This window comes from Chionomys nivalis, chromosome 12, assembly GCF_950005125.1.
Source record: "Chionomys nivalis chromosome 12, mChiNiv1.1, whole genome shotgun sequence".
NCBI lineage: Eukaryota > Metazoa > Chordata > Mammalia > Rodentia > Cricetidae > Chionomys > Chionomys nivalis.
In genome coordinates, this window is record NC_080097.1 from 48,369,302 (window position 1) to 48,387,689 (window position 18,388).

An 18,388-nucleotide genomic window follows, 5' to 3' on the forward strand; every position below is an offset into this window, starting at 1 on the left:
ACTTCCTTCCTCTGTTGTCTGGGTTTGGTTTGGTTTGGTTTTGGAACTTGCAGTCAGCCTCCTGCCTCAGCTGGGGAGTGCTGGGGTTACAGACATGTGCCACTAAGCTTATCAGCAGCTTTACTGTGTAATGTGTGTAGCTTGAAGGGTGGAGAGCTTCACTGAGCTCTAAATGGGACGCTTCACTTGTGACTTGTGTAACTGAGGACCTCCCTGACTTGTAAGGTGTAGATGTCTGTTCTTCTGCATTTTCTTTACTTGTCTCAGCAGTGACACCGTGGATTCCAGTAGCCACTCAATAGCCTTGTGGATTTAGGAGTGCGCTAGTTTGGGCTCAGTGATTACTGTTGTGTCTGTGGCAAACAGAAAAACCCAAATTACTAGTTTATTGTAATCACTTCAGGTTTGATCACCACTAGCAATTTTTTGATAGAATAAATTCTCAGTGCAAAAAAGAACAAATCAAGTCATTTTTGTCCTTTTTGTTGAGTCACAAAACCACTTGAAGTCTCTGAACCCATGTCCATTCAGTGTCTACTTAAATACAGTTCACTCCACGTGAGATGCACTTGGCAGCTTCCTCCACAGATGCTTCTGTCCCCTGCACGGCACCCTGCATGCCTTTTTGTGAGCTTGAGAATTGTTACCAGCCAACGAATAACATTCATTTCTTATTTCTACACATCTAGGATGACAGCACGAGCCATAGTGACCACCAAGATCCCATCTCACTAGCTGTGGAGATGGCAGCCGTCAACCACACTATCTTGGCATTGGCCCGGCAGGGAGCCAATGAGATCAAGACAGAGGCCCTGGATGATGACTGATCAGGGAGGATCACACAGTTACTTAGTTTAGACGTAGCACCTTAGCAGACTTTCCTCGGTCCTTAACATGTGTTCTTACAGTATAACTTACAGTTTCTTGTATGTCAGGTAGCCGTTAGGGTCTTGTTCTGTGAAGATGGCATGGTGCCCTCCGCCTTTGCATATACTCTCTCAGTATTAAAATCCCAGTAAGTAATAGCCAACCAACCAAACGTCCCTCTCCCAGCCCCTGAGGCTAAAGAAATCTTGCTGCTCCGTCTTAGCATTCCAAGAAAGTGCTTCCAGGTATATAGATAACCCTCAGTTCTCAAATAGTAGGCTCTGTGTAAAATCTTGGGTACCTTTAGATTCATGTAACACTAGGCTGTACCCTGTTCCTGCCCCAACTGACTGGATGCAAGCTGAGGTAGTGGCACAGGACCAGCAGACACCATCCGGGAAGTATCCACGGAGCGCAAGGAACACTAGAGCCCCGCCTCAGCCGGAGAGCCACTGATTTCAGCTGCAATAAGCCGTGCCTCCTAGTCACAGCGTGACTAGACTATACTTCTTTGGGTGCTGTGCTAAGAACGTCATTGGAATCCCGAGCTCAGACCTTGGTTAGTGTTAATATGGCCAACACAGACATCCTTTCCTCTCGCAAGCTGTGTGACTTAGTAGATAACATACTGCCTTCTGCCTTTGGGACCACGATCCTAAAACGAAAAAAGACTAAAAAAAAAAAAAAAAAAGTTCTGAAAAGCAGAACCCAGCTTGAGAGCATTAGGGGAAAGTATGAGCTGAGTGTCGGATGGATGCTAAGCCCAGTTCTCAGAGCCGCTATACATTCCACAGCGTGGTGCCAGCCTTCCTGGGAGAGTGCTGGAGATACCATGCAAGTCGCTTTGTCTCCTTGGTGCCCCCTCCCTGCTACCAAACACGTCTCTGAGGATAGAGCTGAGGTCAAGTGAGTGAAAAGGTCAGGCTTTGTACCCATCACCTGAAGCCTCCCAGGGTTGCTAGAACTCTCCTGGGGACTGTGCTGCCTCGACTGTCACAGATGCAGATCCTTGCCTAGCTAGGGGCAGAAAAAGCAGGGGACATTTACCACTTATATCCTGAGTGTGGGGCACAGCAGGATGTGTCTGCTCTGCTCCCATGACTCTGTCCTTGTGGAGGTGTGAAAGCTATATTGCTATAGGCAATTTATTTAATAATTGGAAGCCATATTGATAATGGATGTGGTAATATTTGTAGTTTAATCTACTTTAAGTGGCAGTAACTAATGGAATTTTTTTCCTTGGTCACATATGTAGCACTTTTGTTACTTTTTAAAGATATTTATATTTGATAAATCTTTTTTTCATTTTGAGAACTCAAAATACCAAACAGTGAACTTATGTTATAAAGTCACCCTGTGATCACCTTGTCATCTAGTAGCAAAATGATGAACTATTCATGCATCAAAGGAAATTACATCTGCTGGCCTTGTATGAAAATGATCTTGGCAACCTGATTAAATGACACACTGTCACTGTGGGCAAGAAGAAGCAGCCTTCAGTGTGTTGGCACAGTGTGTGTCTGAGAGAGGCTAAGTGTTTTCTGCCTCATCCCATCTCTCCTCTGTGTGTCCGACAAAGCCTTGTTTGGAGGGCAGTGTGGAGTGGGCCATTAAGCAGGGCTTCCGTCTTTTTGTCCATTACCTGAACCAATTTCTAAGACAGAAAGTAGGTACTGTCTCCTTAGCTCCTCCTTCACCAAGTGTGTTTAACTTCAGAGCTGTTGAGAGAGGAGGGCACACTGACCCTCCTCCTCCCCTTCTTGCTGGCGGATCCTCAGTACCCACAGCACTTATCTGGTCTTACTGGGGCACTCTGACTGGATGGTCCCATTAGTTGTCAGTCTTGGTTGCAGAAATGTGAGGAGTCGTCTTTGAGGGGCCTGAGGATGCCACCCCACCTAGGTCTGAGACTTTGAAGAGCACTAGGTAGGGCCTGGTCCTGCTCCTGTCCATGGATTTCAGGGGGATACGTGTGTTTTTCCCAGCTCTGAAAACTGAAGTGAAATGGAGCCATCTTCTCTTACTGTAGTACTTGAACCCACAAATTTAACATCTTCTCCTACTGTAGTACTTGAACCCACAAACTTAAGAGTAGCATTTCTTATTCTCAGGAACGAGCGCCCCACACCTACTTAGAATCTTCCATGGTTTATTTGATTTATTTTATTTCACTTAGGAGATTGCATTATCTTTCTTTCCTTTTGTTTGCTCAGAGGAATATACCTATTGTGTCTTTCCATTGCGGTCGTGTTTTGTCTGCTCATTCTCAGTTGAATCAGAAAGGACAGGAGGGGAACCATATTTTTCTGATGAGCCACATGAGCCACATCCATGATTTACCACGAGGTCATTGTAACTGATGACTTCTTTATGGTGCCATTGCTCTTGTCATTTGTTCTCGCTCGCCTTGTCAAGGGAACAGACTTCAGCTGTGCAGACAGCTCCAGTTTCTAAGGGAACTCTGACTGCAACAGAAAAGCAAACCCTTCTGTTGTCCTAAGACCTTTGAGAGAGAAGAATGCAGCAGGGGATACGGCTGAGGCTAGAGCTGGCTGGTGCAGGCTGTTCCAGCTCTGTGTGGCAGTGGGGTGGCCCTGGAAGGGCACGGCTGCCACAGAGGCTGATCGTGCTGCTGGAGAAACTGCCGCATGCCCACAGACTCACAGCCTTACACGGAACCTGCGCTTTCTGACCCACAGTGGGAATTTGCTTCTTTGGGAACAAGGTTCAAATCTACTATCAGGTGGTTTCCTGGGGGTCACCAGGTTCTACTCTTGTGTCCCAGCTCCTGAGCTCTTGGATGGCCACAGAGCTGCCACATTCACTGTTCCTTTGCATGGTAAATCCTTCCTGAAGATTTTCCGGGTTTTAGGTATGGTATCAAATTAGAAACTTAAGCGCCCGAGCTAAAAGGAAAAGAGCTGTGCTCTTACTTCCTCCTGTACTTCTGTGGCCCTGGAGATCTCTGTCAGGAGTTGTGCCTTCTTGACTAATGAAGATGTTGAAGGGGGGGGGCAGGCATTCAGAGAGTGTGCTATGGTTTTATTTTTTTCAGGCACTTTGAGTTACTGTTGCTGGGTAGGAAGGCAACTTCTCACCTTCTAGTACCTTACATGACGACCTGTTAAGGACCATCTTAAGATATTCCTGCCTATCTGAAGACACTCGCACACCAGCAGCAGAGGATAGCCAGGAAGGGCAATATAGTGCTCTCCTGTGTGCAACTGTGCGGTGCCCTCAGTTCACAACAGCCACACAAGGCAGGCTACAGGAGGAGGGGACCTGGGATGGGGAGGCAGACAGCCCCTTGGTTCCGTTCACTCCAGCTACGCAGGTAACCTTGGAAAGACGTGAGTGAGTTGGAGGCCTGTTTGGACTCCTGTACCCCTCTCCAGAGCTCCAGTCTCTGGGAGGTTCATCATTTAGCCACACCTAGTTTTTTAAGAGCAGATACCTGGATTTATTTTCACCTCATGGGGATAGCATACAGAGAGCTAGGATACAGTCAGCTCTCTGGCGTTAGGAATTCTTGCTTTAAATTCTTCTTGGCCACAGTCATCAAGCACCAGCGATAGAGGACCCTAGTCCACCGGGACACTCCCATCTCTCTCCATCCCTTCCTTCCATTTTGTGTCAGCACTGCATCTCTGTCTTGAGCGGACTTCACACGACATTTTCTCTCTTCTGATCACAAGCTTAATGGGTAGCTGTAGTCCACCTCCGGACTCAAACCCTCCTTCCTCTTTTGGGTAGCCAAAACTCCATTTGCCACGCCCACTTCCTTTGTCTACACTGAGAATAATCCCCTTTCCACAATGACTTCTCTAGTCTGTTCTAAGACTGTTTCCTTCAAATCCTTATTCTCTCTCCAAAAAGGATTTGGTTAGAAGCAGCATCACCCACTCTATCCCCTTTTTTTGTTTTCAAGACAGGGTTTCTCTGTGTAGCCCTGGTTGTCCTAGAACTCACTCTGTAGACCAGAGTTGGCCTAGAACTCAGAGACTCACCAGCCTCTGCTTCCCGAGTGCTGAGATTATGGGCAACATTCCCCAGGCGGTGGTGGCGCACGCCTTTAATCCTAGTACTTGGAAGGCAGAGGCAGGCCGACCTCTGTGAGTTCAAGACCAGCCTGGTCTACAGATCAAGTTCCAGGACAGACTTTATAGCTACTGAGAAACCCTGTCTCGAGAAGCAAACAGACAAAAAAAATCCTAAACATTCCCATTTAACTCAACTCTACTTTTATATTTTTTTTCCTCTTGTTCAGAGAACAACCTGAGTTTTTCCCATGAGCCTCACCAAGTTCCTAGGCAATAACTTTTCTTGTGGTCAGTGGTCTTGTGCTCAGAGGCTCTCTGCCTCCTGCAGTGCATCAGTCTCTGTGCGTCTCTGTGACATCACCGTATTGCTATCGTTATCAGCTGTGTTTTACTACTGCAGTCACAGGCTGTTCTAAGGCCAGCCAAGGCCACTTACAGCTCTACTGAGCCAAACTCATTCTTTACGATTCTCCAAGTGAAGGTTGGATGCATCGACCAGTTCTGCTGTGCGTGTGTTTGAGTGGGAGTGGATGGGGATGCACTGGGGCAGGGGTAGGAATTACATGTGCACAGCATTCCTTTGTGCGCGTGCACAAGTGTGCTTACTCGGGATCGGGCCACCAGTTATCAGCCATACTAAATTTAGCGACCTGAGCAAGGGCTCTGAAGACCCCTTAGCAATCGTCTCCGTAGCATGTGTTGTGACTGTCACAGTGAGCACCTGGACAACCGTGAGGCTTTCCAGGGAGGCAGCCATGCATGGCCAGCCGCTTCCTAAGGCTGTCATGGTAGCCTGCCCTGCACAGCCTCCTTCATCACACACCCTCCCTTCAGAGATGACCGTCACTTTAAAAGGAGCCCTCATTGCACTAGAGAACTGACATACGAAGGCAGTAGGGAAGGCCTTGAGACCCGTCACATCATCAGATCGGTGTTCTGGTTGCAGAAGCTTCTCTCCTACAGAGTGTGTTCCAAAAGGCTCTTCTTAAAACCGTTTGTTTCTAAACTGAAGGGCAAACATTATGCTTGCGGCAGATACAGGTCTGACAGATGCTCAGAAATGAAGCCTTGTGCCCATCTATGGATTGTTAGAAACTGAAGGCTGAGAACTAGAGGTTTCTGTAGCTACTTCATTACACTATTGGGGGGGGGGGCTGTTAAGAAAAAAAAAATCAGAAAAATCAGCTAGTAACCTGAGCCACCCAGACCTCCACAACATCGATTTTCTTCTTTAACCAAGAGGGAAGGTTCCTTCAGCTGTCTGTCATCTCATCACCAAGGGCCCAGATGTCCTCCCAAGCTGCTTTATCCTTCTTGACATCTGTCAGAACTGGATGGAGTTGGTTCCTCTCAGGGGAGATGTGAAAAGGCTTCCACTGGTGGGGTTCCCTCCCAAGACCATCCCGCCCTTCACCACTAGCCCTTGCTAGGAGCAGGGGAACTCTGCTGCCTTCCTTGGCTGCAAACCCTTTCTTTTTTCAGGCCGAGTACTATTGTTGAGGAACTTGGTGCCCCACTTAGAACACCCAGGAGGCCAGCTCCCCTGACTCCATGTCCGTCTTCTCTCTCTTTAAATAAGACTGGCTCCATACAGCCATAATTAACTCACAAATTCATGGTGGTGTACTGTGATCAAATGAAGGTTTGGCTGAGTCTTTTTTCGAACTGTAACCATGGTAATTGAGGGGGGAGCGAAGAATGAATATATAAAAGTATAATGGCAATTGTTCCGAATGACTGAGTGTCCTCCTGACATGTAATTAGCTGTTTTAGCAGGATGTAGATTGGCATGGTCATAATTAAGAGGATTTCTGTCCTTTATGTGATTGAGAATAGCAAAGCACCCATCCTTGTTCCCTTCAAGCACTAATGCTCCTGAGAACATTGAGAACAACAGCTCAGTAAACCAAAATAATGACATAGGATTCATGGCTCACCCGGGTGAGAGAGGATTGGGAATCATATCCGGTCCAGAATGGACTGCTTTTTGCCTGCATCTGGCTTTGAAATTCTCTGAAACCTCTCGTGTCCAGTTTCAACCTATTCTACTTTGGCCAGAAACTAGTCAGCAAACTGAGACAGCCTCTGGCAGAGCCTCTGTCTCCATCCTCTCGCTGGTAGCTGGGGTACCTCTCCTGGTGATACCTGCTGCTTTACTGGGCTTCATGATATTTTTAGGCTTTTCCTTGGAAACTTATTTCCACTGCCATGACCATCAGAAAGTGTCACATGGGAGTTTACAGAGTTGAGTAGTGGTTTCCTTATGGGACCATAAGGCCCAGAACAGATAACATGACAAGAACAGGTACACATAGGAAGGTGTGAGCTCAGGCCCGGGGAGCACACCCCATCTTGCTCACGTCAGGCTTGTTTGGCTATTGCATGCCTCCTAGTGATAGTCTGCTGTCAGTGCTGAGTTCTTGACTCTTCAGAAGCCCCCCAGTTTATTTTCCTTGTGCGCCTGTGCCTTCAGGTAGGCGTCATGTAATCCTCCTAGCCTGTGGCGTCCTCATGACCAGGAACTGCAGGAATCGCTAGTCCTCCAGCTGATACTTAGTTTGTGCTTTTTCTTTTTTTCTTCTTTCTAGTCATCCTTTGCAGGAGCCTTGGTTCAGTTAGAGGAGCAGAAGGGTCCACAGGAATGCCAGCAGCTACCAGTGCTAAGTGGCCTTTTATAAGCTCTCTGCTGCCCGTGAGGCTCAAGACTCCGGTGAGGTTAGTTGGAGTCCATGAGCCCTGTCCTTTCTCAGGCTGGACACTGCGGGTTTGGGTAGTAGCTGTGTGTGTGTGTCTTCACCCTTTCTACAGAATGTGCCCCTCTCACCGGAACACTAGTCAACCAGGATGCTGGTCTTAGCTCTATCGTGTGGAGTGGCTAGAGTCGAGTACTTGCCTAGAAAGGTCTAGATCACCCTCTTCCCTCAGCACACAGACACACAGAGAATGCGGAAAAGATTCTGTTCATGGAGATGCTTCGGTTTGATTCCTCCAGATACCTTCAGTGAAATGTACACAGGTCAGACGTGCGCTCCTTGGGACCTTGCTGAGGACAGTGGATTTTGAACCCTGTCTTTCTTTCCCAGCTGCTGAGTGATAGTAGTTCTCTACGTTTCAGCCTTCTGATTCGATTCTGAAAAGTCACTATTTGGGCTGATTTTATGATTTGTACGATACGTACTACACACAGCAGTATGTAGAATCTTTGAGGGACCAGAATTGGCATTCAACTAGAAGTCCCTAATGTTACCTGCTTGGGTGCTCCAGGGGGCCCACTGTTGGGTACATGGTCCTATATTCCCACAGATACCCCACCTCAACACGCAGAACTGACTTAGTTGTCAAGGACAGTGTAGGTAGTATTTGCCTCTGAATAGCTTTTTTTTAAAAAAAAAAAAAAAAAAACTAATCCCAAAAATGATTATTGTAAGAATCAGAAGATGCTGGTATTTGGGGAATGTGTCATCTTGTTCTGCTGAGGTCACTGCCAACCTGCCTGCTGTTCTCTGGCAACACTGGGTCACCCCAGTGCCACAGACACTTCTGTCGTCCTCTTCTCTGCAGCCTTCTGCTGTGGGGTGCTAGTCCAGCCCTCCCCACTTGCCGGCGGCTGCCCTGAAGCCTGCTCTTTTCAGTTCTTGCAGCACTTAACTCCTGGGACTTGGGCATCATGCTTGAGTTCCCAAGTGTGTGGTGAACACTCTTGTCCCTCTACCACAAGAAAGGGAGGTAGGGGCATTGAGGAATCCAAGGTTCTGGTGTTGGGTATCAGTGCCATGCTGCCATGACCTTGGCTCCTCATCAACACTGACCACCCCATACGTAAATGCCTGAAGACGTCCAAATTTAGGCCTAGAATATGAACTTCTTAATATTTGGAATCCAGGAATAGAGCAAGCTGCCTCAGGATCACGTGGAGGCTTAGTATTGGTCAGGCACCGAATAAGGGAGATAAGGGAGATCTTCAGGTTGACCTGTTCCACTCCTCTCCCACCCTCTTTTCTAGCTCTTTCTCACAAAAGTAGGTTCTCCAAGAGTTGGCTGGGTCACTGTCCTCTTCCCATCTCTTGTCACATCATGGGTAGCCTTAAAGCCCAAGACAATGAAAAGTACTTGAGGAACAAGGCTGAGGGACCCAGCAGGCCAGCTCCTGGAGCTTCTGACACGTTATTACTACACTCGCTGGCCAGAGTGTGTGTGTGCGGGGGTCTTCACATTATCCTCGGTCTGCCCCCAACACCTTGATTTGGAGAGAAAGAATATGTGTGCCTTTCATTTTGGTATGATCAAGATTTTGCATCTCTGTTGGTGGCCAAAGGTGCCATGGAAATTGTGGAATAAAATCAGTGCCTGTTGCCTACCCAGGGCTCAAGACAGAGGCCAGTCCCAGGGACTTGTGTTTGAAGGTTCATTGCTCCCTCCAGGATTTCGCTTCTCAGCGCTTCCAGATCAAATCTCTCCAGTCTTGTATCTTCCTAAGCCCAGAAACCCCTCCCATTTTGCTTTACTGGAACTAAAAGCCCAGCCTAAACCTGTGAGGCTGTCCGTCCACTCCATGGCTTGCTGAGGCCATTAGACTAGAAAACCAAATGGCATTAGAGTTCTATGAACACAAACAGCAGCCACTCTGCCGATGCTTCCTGGGCCCTGTCTGCAGGCGGGGAGGTGCCTGTGGGAGTCGTGTGTGCTGAGTGGAGTGAGTGCTTGTGGCTGCTCTCAGAAAGCAATCCCTTTATCATTTGCCTTGATGCCCATGTTGACTGTACTGAAATCTGTGGGGACCTCATCATGCATCTCCGAAAATGGGCACCAGAAAAACAAAACCAAAGTTCTCGGGGTGGGTAGAGTTTTCCTTCCAAGCACTGGTCATTCTGGCAAGCTTTCTCCTTCCTGCTCTTTGGTTCTTCCACAACACCACTATGGAAGCTCCCTTCTCTCGGTGGTTCTCACAGTGACCCTGAGCAGTGTCAGGGTAGCTGCACCTCACGAGGTGCAGATCAGGGACCACAGCGGCCAGACTGGCCCTGAGCCACTACATAATTTCACTGACTGCAAGATAGGACACTCTCTACAGGGTGCCAGGAGTGTGGCAGTTGCCTCCCCTGGAAGAGCCTACAGCCTTCTCTGAGATCATGGGCTCAGCCTCTCCTCCACGGTCATGGTTGAGTCGAGTCTGCTGTACCTTCTGGGATAAAATTCTCATTTATGTTAAGTGCCTAAGCAAGTTACAAATCTCTGGGACCTGCCGAGAGTTGGCCTGTGCCCTGTCCTGCCCACCAGTGTACCTAGCCTCAGGGTGGGTGTCGTGCACCCCCCCATCCACCCAGTGCCCCTGCCATTCTGCCTTCAGAATGGTCACAAGGGCAAGCGAGGGGAGAGGGCTGGCTTTGTCACTGTCTCCTGTGTTCCTTCTGTTGATGTGAATGTGGTCTCGAATCCTAGGTGGGTTTTAAGGAATCTACTTAGCTAGGTCTAGCTCAGCGGCTAACGAGTGAAGCAGCAGGCGTGAGACAGCTTCTGCCTGTTAGCACTGGGGGAACATTCCAGCTCTGAGACGGCTGATAGGCAGGGATCGTGGCTGATATACCTGTGCCCTTTTGCCACCATGAGTACTGGAGCCAAAGGCCATCATCAGTAGAGTCGCATTAAGACCCAATGTGCATTTTTCAAAAAGCGTTGTTTCGTTTTGAAAATCAAGTCTAAACTAGATTTAGGCCTTTATTTACATGAGGTATAGGACAGATTAGTGACTGTGCTGTGCTCTGTTGTCTAACACAGGTGATGAGTGGCACTCCTGTCCACATACAGACACCCAGGGTTCCTTTTGTTCAGACAGTGGGGTAGTGCAAACACTGGTCCTCTGCATGTAACAGGCATGGACGACCTTACCCGTAAAGCTGCCTCACCTAGAGAAAGGAAAGCTGTGGGTGAGTGGCCAAGTGGTGATGAAAACGAGGCTCTGTGGAGCATGCCTACCATGCTGCCCCTGGGGTGCTGTTACCCACTCCCCTAGATGCAGCACTCATGGCCTCGGGCACCTGCCGGGCCCAGTGTGACTGAGGAATGTCAACCAAATGCATGACTGAGGGAGGACAGCTCTGAGGCAGAGCATCAAGAGGGTCAGGGTTCTGGGCCCTGACTGGACTTGAACATTCTAGCAAGAGCCGAGTGCTGAGGAGTGGCAGCCACTCCTGTTGGAGCACAGCTGGTGGAGCTCACCGTGGGGCTGGGAACAAGCTGGCACGGCCAGCTGGGAAGTGGAAAGCAGGCTTCTGTGTTTGGACCAGACACCAGGGACCCGATGTCTTGAGGTTGCCCGCAGGCATTCAGTGTGGCTGTGTAGGATCCTGTTGGATGGGTGGGGGGAGGGAGCAGAGCGCCCTCCTGGCCTTGGCCATTGTGTGTCTTAGTCTCTGTGTTTTCCTTTGGTGTCTCCTCTGGTCTCTGTCCCCATCTTGTGTGCCATGTATCCCTGAGGGTGTTGCACCTGTGTCTGAGTCTGCTGTAAGGTGTTCAGTCTACCTCAAGGGGTCATCATGGCAAGCTCTGTCCACATGGAATCCTCCTTACACGCCGCACACACTGGAATGTGTACCGTCCCCCCTATAGCCTCCTGACCCCATCTTTTCCCGTCATCACCACAGACTCCTAGTGCAAATTGGATGCTGCTTTAAATGTGAAAAATTGTTCAAAAGCTATAAAATCTGAATGAAAGCTAAAGCTGAATTTATAAGCCTTGTTGCATATGAGCCAAAAGTGCAAAAAGCTCTATATAATGAACTAACCTGCCACTCGTATAAATATAAATATATATAAATATATTAAAACCAGACTGTTCTACAAAATTGTGTATTTGTATTTTTGTGTACGTACAATTTTCTGCTAAGCAGAAGGAGGGTGTAGTATAGGGCGCTGTGAGAAGAGATTTGGTTTGATCCCATTTCTTTGTTACTTATTTTTGTTAACATCAGATGCCTGTCTTTGTCTTCTCTGTGTATGACACTGTTTGGAAAGCTGCAGTATCCTTCTTCCTTAGGCCGGAGTCTGTGATGATAAAGCTGGGGTGCAGAGAGGTGTCTTGGCCACCCAAAGAGGGAGTAGGCTTGACTCCCATTGTGCTCCTCGGGGGTCATGAGGCGGCCCTGAGGGAGGGAAGTAGCTGCACCCTGAGGCCAGGCATGGCATTCTGACTTGTCTCTGGAAAGCAAACTCCCCTTCTAGAAACCAACTTCCCAGACAAGACCACTGGCTACTCAGACCCAGGGAGCAAGGAGAACTTCTGTCTGTTGCCCAGGTGGCTCTGCCTGGCGTAGCACCCAGCCCCCTGGCTGTCACTGGGCCATGCACCCCTTCCAGGTAGCTGCTGCCTTTTTAGACAGGGTTACCAGATGCCTCCCTCTCGGAGCTGTCACCTGACCTCCTGCCCTTGACCTGGAGCATCTCAGAACCCACTTTGCCGGTGCTAAACAGGAGAGGGGTTAGAGTGGCTGCCAGTAATGGCCAGAACCAACCCATCGGAGGCCAAGACAAGCTCGGGCGCCCGCCCATATCCTCCCAGCCCCTCCTGGGCCCGGGTGGAGCCTGCTCTAGGAAGTGATACTGCACCTTCCCAGTAGGACTCGGATTATAACAATGTGTGATGATGACTGTAGCAAGAAGCCCTTGTTTCTGGATGTAAATGGTCAAAGAAACAAGGGCTCTACTGTATTGATTAAATAGTTCCGACGAGTCCTGTTTCATTGTATCTCCTATTCTGGATTAGTGCCTTTTGGACAGTAGACTGTTCTGTAATTAAAATGTAGTATACTGCTTTTTTGTACAGTTTTGTTTTAATAAAACTTTTTTTTAATTTGTGTTTATTTTAGTATTGTACCTATTAGAGAATAAAATGTATAACTGAACAAAGGCTGTCCGGGATTTCTTTGGATCTGGATATTTAAGGGGCAGGGGCTGAAGTGGGTACAGGTGTCTGTTCTATGCACCCTCCCTTATGCATTTTTAGGGGTTTGTTTTTGTTTTCTAGTTTGGGGATCAAACCTGAAGTCTCTCACATTCCAGGCAAGAGCCCTGCCCGCAGCTCTGCCTTTTAGACTTTGCAAAGGGACAGGGAGCTGGGAGATCCTAGTGCCAGAGCCCAAGCAGAAGAACCTCTGCCATCACCTGACCCTGGGCCCCATGGTCACCCTAAGGGATCTTTTAGAGTCCCCAAGCCCCAACCACAGTGGCCCAGTGCCCATGTTTGGAGAGGGCCACCCATTTCGGCTTCACCCCCAGGATCACAGGCAGGCTTAAGATGCCATTGCTTTTCAATCTCTCCATTTCCTGTTGTAGCCAGCCCCGTTCTGGGCCTCTTAAAGGAGCCAGCTCCGAAGCTACATCTGGAGGCGCAGGAACAAAGCAATGGCTTTGTTCTGCATGCTTTGGTTTTCAGTGATGAGCAGAGCAAGGACCACGTCCCACCCTGTCCCACAGGCAGATCCATTGACCCTCCCTCCTTAGAAGACTGAGAACAACCAGTCTCCCTTTATGGGATGGCATATGGCTCAGCCTACCTCATGGGTCTGCACAGTTTGGCCCTAGCTCCTATTTGAACTTAAGCCTGAGTCTCCTCAGCCTGGGCACATGCACTACATGGCTAAGCATCTCCCTGGCATACCCCCTCCTCTCTGCATCCAAGAGTGGCTTCCTCAGCCCCTCCAGGCCCTGGCGCTGGCCACACTCCAGGCTCAGGATTGATGCACACTTTCCTTGAGTAACTCAGTAAGCAAAGAGTGGATCAAGTGTGACAGCCACTAGAGCCCATGCCAGGGCTTAGTACAGCCTAGACTCCTCCTGCTCCTGCCTGGTAACAGCAGCCTGGGAAAGATGATGTATCCACCCCACCCCTCCACCCATCCAAGGCTGGATCAGTTCCATTCAGAATCCTGCCTCATCTTTCACAGGACTGCCCCTGGCTGCCACACTCCTGTCCCTCTTGGCAGAGCTTATGTCTGAGAATAACTCTGCCGCACTTGGGAATACAAACAAGCCCTGTAAAGACGGAGCTGCCTTTGGCTGTGGCAACTTTCCCTCGGGCCTCCAGGTGGCCTTGACCCTGCATTCCCAGGACATTCTACTTACGAGAGTTGGGCAGAATGATGCACTGCCAGGAAGAAAACACCCCAAGTCCTGTCCGTTGAAAATGGCGCTCCAGGGGAAGCAGAGGCGTCCTGGTAAGCAGGCCTAAAGTCAGGTTCCACAGCCCAAAGGGACTTGATCCACCCCTGCTGGCCAGCCATAGCCCTAATTGATGCCTCTTCCTAAAACACCTGTTCCAGGTATGTCCATGTCTGCAGCAGTAGAAAGGCTCTTCGCTCTCTAGTTGAGTCCAGAGTGGGGCCTATCCCACAGGCTGAAGCAGATGGTGACAGCCCTGCCTGACAGCTGAGGACCCGCACATCCACACTGCCACCTGAGCTTAGCTAACCCTGAAGCCCGGTTACTTCCAAATCTATGGAGCACATAAGTCTGTGCCCTGGGGCCTGCTGCTCTCTGAACTCCTCTTGTCCATCTTGAAAAGCCCTGGGACCAGCACCAGGGGACAGAACAGTGAGCAAAGCCCGAGGTGAGGGTAGAGAAGAACGGCTAGGACTGGCCTCAGACATAAGCAAGAAACCATCTGGCTTTATTTAGAAGCTGTTGGTCACTTGATAGAAAGGCATTTATGGTACAAAATTACAGTAGTTTGGTTCATCGTACAACATAGATCATCATCTTTACTATTCATTACAGGGTCTTTGGATTTTTAACTCCCATTTAATATGCACCAAATCACTGTAATCCTGGAATCAACATCACTTCATGTGAGCTCGTATTTATATGATCCACACACCCGTGCTGTTCCTGACTCTCCCCACACCGTGGATATCCACACCCCACCAGGAAGGCACCACAGATTTTAAGAGAAAGATGCTTTGGGTAGTGTCTGGGGCTGGAAGCACAGGCTAGACACTGGCCCCAAGGAAGGCACTAGAGATGGCCCTACAGTCTCGACCTGAGGTGGCCTGGGCCTTGAGGCACAAGAAGCTTCAAATCACCCTCCATGCACAACACACCGCATACACAGGCAGCTTGGGCAGGCAGGTTGATGCTGTGTGAGCCACTCACCTGTTTCCCACACGGAGCTCTAAGGTATGAGAAGTGGTGGGGAAGACCAGATGTGGAGACACTATCTATACCTCTGCAGCTCCTCAGGGGCCATGTCCCTAAACACAACCCAGAAACAGTGGCCCTCTGCCCCTTAGTCCTGGGCCCCAACTACACACCCACTACCTGCCTAAACTACCTGATACTTTAGCGACCATGACCCCTGTACATCACCACTTTCCTGCTGCAAGTTAGTGTCAGCCTGCTCCAGAAAAGCATTGAGTAACAGACCGAGGCTACAGCTGGCCCGTGTGGCCTCATCTAGTATAGCAGTCCAGTCAGCAGGGGACGTGAGGGTCACTGCGCAGCACAGGTGCAGCAAGCCCTGCAAGCCTGCAAAGACCTAGGCTCCGTCTCTTCAGACCCACCCTGAAGCGCCAGCTTTCCTGTGGTCACCTCCCTACCCTCATAGCAGACACACACACACACACGGTCCTCTCAGCTACAGGGACGGCTCATAAGAAACACCCATGAAGATAAACTTGCCAGCATAAGGCCCCAAACTTCACTCCCATTAAAGGCGTGAAGCACCAAGGTACATGAGACTGCCCTTACAAAACACAGTCCCAAAGCTGGGCCCCAGCGCCAACCACTTGAGGGCGGAGCTGTCCTGGCCGTGTTTGGGCCAGCCAGCTGCCTAGGAAGCGCTTCACCTGAAGGCTGTCCTGCAGGGCCCGTGGGAATGGTGCTTTTCAGCAGCCTGGGAGTGGGGAGGGCTGGGGAACCTCAGGTCCAAGGAGCTGGGAAGAAAGTGGGCTGGAAGGAGAGAAGGTCCCAGAACCGCCAGACAACAGCTGGTCAAGCTGGATCACTCAGGACTTGCACTGCTCTGGAGAGCCCCAGCTAACAAGATGAAGTTAGCAGTCCCTTTACATCCTGTTTCAGACCTCCTCAAGTGACAGATGGCATAATGTCCCTTCCCCCAGCATAACAATACTGGCCTTATGCCTACAGGAACTGCTCTCCCTAGCACACACTGCATGGCTGCCCCAGAGGGAGGAGGTACTCTGGGACTCTGGCCCCTTCAGAGAATGACTGCACTGCTCTCTGGGGGACACCGTGGACGCTGACTGGACAAAACCTCTAACTGAAACACAATCGAGAACTTCTGTGCTGGCCCCAAGAACAAGTCGGGCAGAACTGGCAGTGCTAACTCAGCAACACACATCTAGAGGGGATCCCCAAAATGCCAGCTGAAGGAGTTTGGAGGCCTGGTGCCTGCCTCATCTGTGCTGTTCCAGAAGGAGATGGAGGCAGGTCTCTCCAGACAGACCCTCTGCCAGCCAGGCCCCCTGATGACAAGAGCAGAGTAACGTTCAACACCCCACCCCTGCTGGGGCTTCCGTGCAGGCGCAAGGCAGGGTCTGTGGCTCTGCCAGGGAGACCACCATCCTTCTGTTGCCCTGAATCAGCCTCTGCTCGGGCTGGGCACGCAGATGCAGTGAGGCTTATACTGGGCTAATAATGAGACAACACAGACTGTCCAGACTGAGTGCCAGCAACACTAGCATGGAGGCCACAGGGCCGGGGAGGCTGAGGTGATCTGAAGGGCCACTAAACCCATTCCCCAACAAAAGCCTTCTGAGGGTGGTTCTTGAGGGTCAGAGAGTTTGAGGCCAGCCTGTTCTGCAAAGTTCCAGGATAGCCAGGACTGTTATGCAAAGAAACCCTGTCTCAAAAAATCAAAGATTCTCAGGGTCAAAACTTACAACAAGCTGCCAAGAATAACTTCCATTCTGAGCTGAAGAACAGGGCAGAACCTGGGACAACAGGACTGGGTGGCTCCGACCTGCCCGCTCAGCCCCCCACACGTTCCAGGGAGGAGGTGGTCATGTCCTGGGATCTACCATGACTGCAGCATATATCCAAGGAAGGAAAATGGAGGGCAGTTCTCCCCTCACCGTCTGCCTGCCCAGCTGGTGGCTCACAGGTGTAGTCAGGGTTTAGGAACTCCCATGGAGTCAAACACTATCCAGCTGTTTCCTGCTTGAGCTGTGTCAAGCCCCTGGGCCTGCCTTCACTCCAGTGACAATAAGGCCATGGTGTATCTGCAATCTAGCAACATAAGGGTGGCTTCATCTGCTGGCCCCTCCAGCAGCCACCCTCCAAAAGGCTGCAGCTCCAAGTAGCCAGAGGCAGTGAGTGCAAGGTAGGCCCTAGGCAGATAAGCTGGGACAGGCAGAGGCTGTGGGTCACTAATTATTTCAGCTTTTGAAAAGAATAAATTAAATAAATATAGTTCAAGCATCCTGTTAGGGAATGAATAGCCAAAAGGAAAGACTTTCTGGTGTAAAGACTAGACACCAGCCAAGATGCCTCTCAGCAACCCCGTGGTGCCACACAGAAGGATGGACATGAGTTAGGGAGACTGATACACAGAGAGTGTGGTACGGGCTGCTCCCCAGGCACAAGAGGGAACTCCTGTCTGTGGAGGGCAAGACACTAGTTAGGGTCATTATTTAAATTAAGACATTAGTAAAGTCAGCAGAATAAGGAAAAGGGGAGCCCAACAAACCTGGCTGGGACACCCCTCTCCCCCCCATTTCAAGCAGGCAGGGAGGAACTGGCCTGACTCCAGCCCTGCCAGCCAACTACCATCCCTCAAGTCTCTGGGCTCCCAAAACCTTCCACCCCAGCTGGAGGAGCGCAGCTGAGGAGCCTCTGCCTTCATCAAGTAGACAAAGAAATGCAGCTTCCAGATTCCCAGGGAGGACGGAGAACCAGGTTGCCCGCCATCCCTGCATCGTGCAAAAAGCATTCATAGCCCTGCTCCCACGGAAGGGGTGTCCTCCAGGGAGGTACCAGAAGGTCTCCCCCTTCCCATCAGTGTCCACCAGGAGTGGGGGTGCAATTCAGCTGGCCCAGGACTTCCGGTTCTCAGGGTTCTTGTGGCTCCTGTCACCCTTGGCCAATGCAGCTGTCAGTGAGGCCAGGTTGGTGGCAGAGCCTGAGATGGTAGCACTCCTGCGGGCCTCTGGTGCTCCCTGAGGCTGGAGCCCTGCACTGCGCCTGCGCCCAGGGCCTGCAGCCCTGCGGACTCGGCCGGGTCTCACCAGCAGCCCATAGCCAGGGTTGCACTTGAAATACTGCTTCCCGCCAATGGAGCCATCATTCTTTCCTGTGGGAAAAGGAGGAAGCATCATGGAGGCGCCATGTTATACACAGTCACCTTCCTCACTGTGCCCAACATGCCCACCCCCATGCCACCACCCAACCCAGAAAACAGGAGGTTCAGTGAGCCTAGAGCAGAGCAGCAGCCTCTCAAGACAGCAAGCAGTGGCACCAGGGACCCACAGCCC

General features: G+C 50.3%; 2 protein-coding genes across 13 annotated transcripts in view; one reads left to right on the top strand and one right to left on the bottom strand.

Annotated features, from left to right (window-relative positions):
- Hmbox1 (homeobox containing 1) overlaps positions 1–12,799 on the top strand; it is a 132,951-nt gene extending 120,152 nt beyond the window's left edge. For 8 of the 10 annotated variants that reach the window (XM_057785656.1, XM_057785661.1, XM_057785659.1 and 5 more), the window contains one exon: positions 690–12,799. In XM_057785656.1, coding sequence (XP_057641639.1) covers positions 690–827 — 138 coding nt within the window. In that variant the 3' untranslated portion in view covers positions 828–12,799. The remainder of the gene's footprint in view (positions 1–689) is intronic. The other 2 variants (XM_057785664.1, XM_057785665.1) reach the window with 1 other exon arrangement.
- A 1,754-nt stretch (positions 12,800–14,553) lies between these two features.
- The window catches only part of Kif13b (kinesin family member 13B), a 148,323-nt gene continuing 144,488 nt past the window's right edge, over positions 14,554–18,388 (bottom strand). For all 3 annotated transcript variants that reach the window (XM_057785908.1, XM_057785907.1, XM_057785909.1), the window contains one exon: positions 14,554–18,207. In XM_057785908.1, coding sequence (XP_057641891.1) covers positions 17,942–18,207 — 266 coding nt within the window. In that variant the 3' untranslated portion in view covers positions 14,554–17,941. The remainder of the gene's footprint in view (positions 18,208–18,388) is intronic.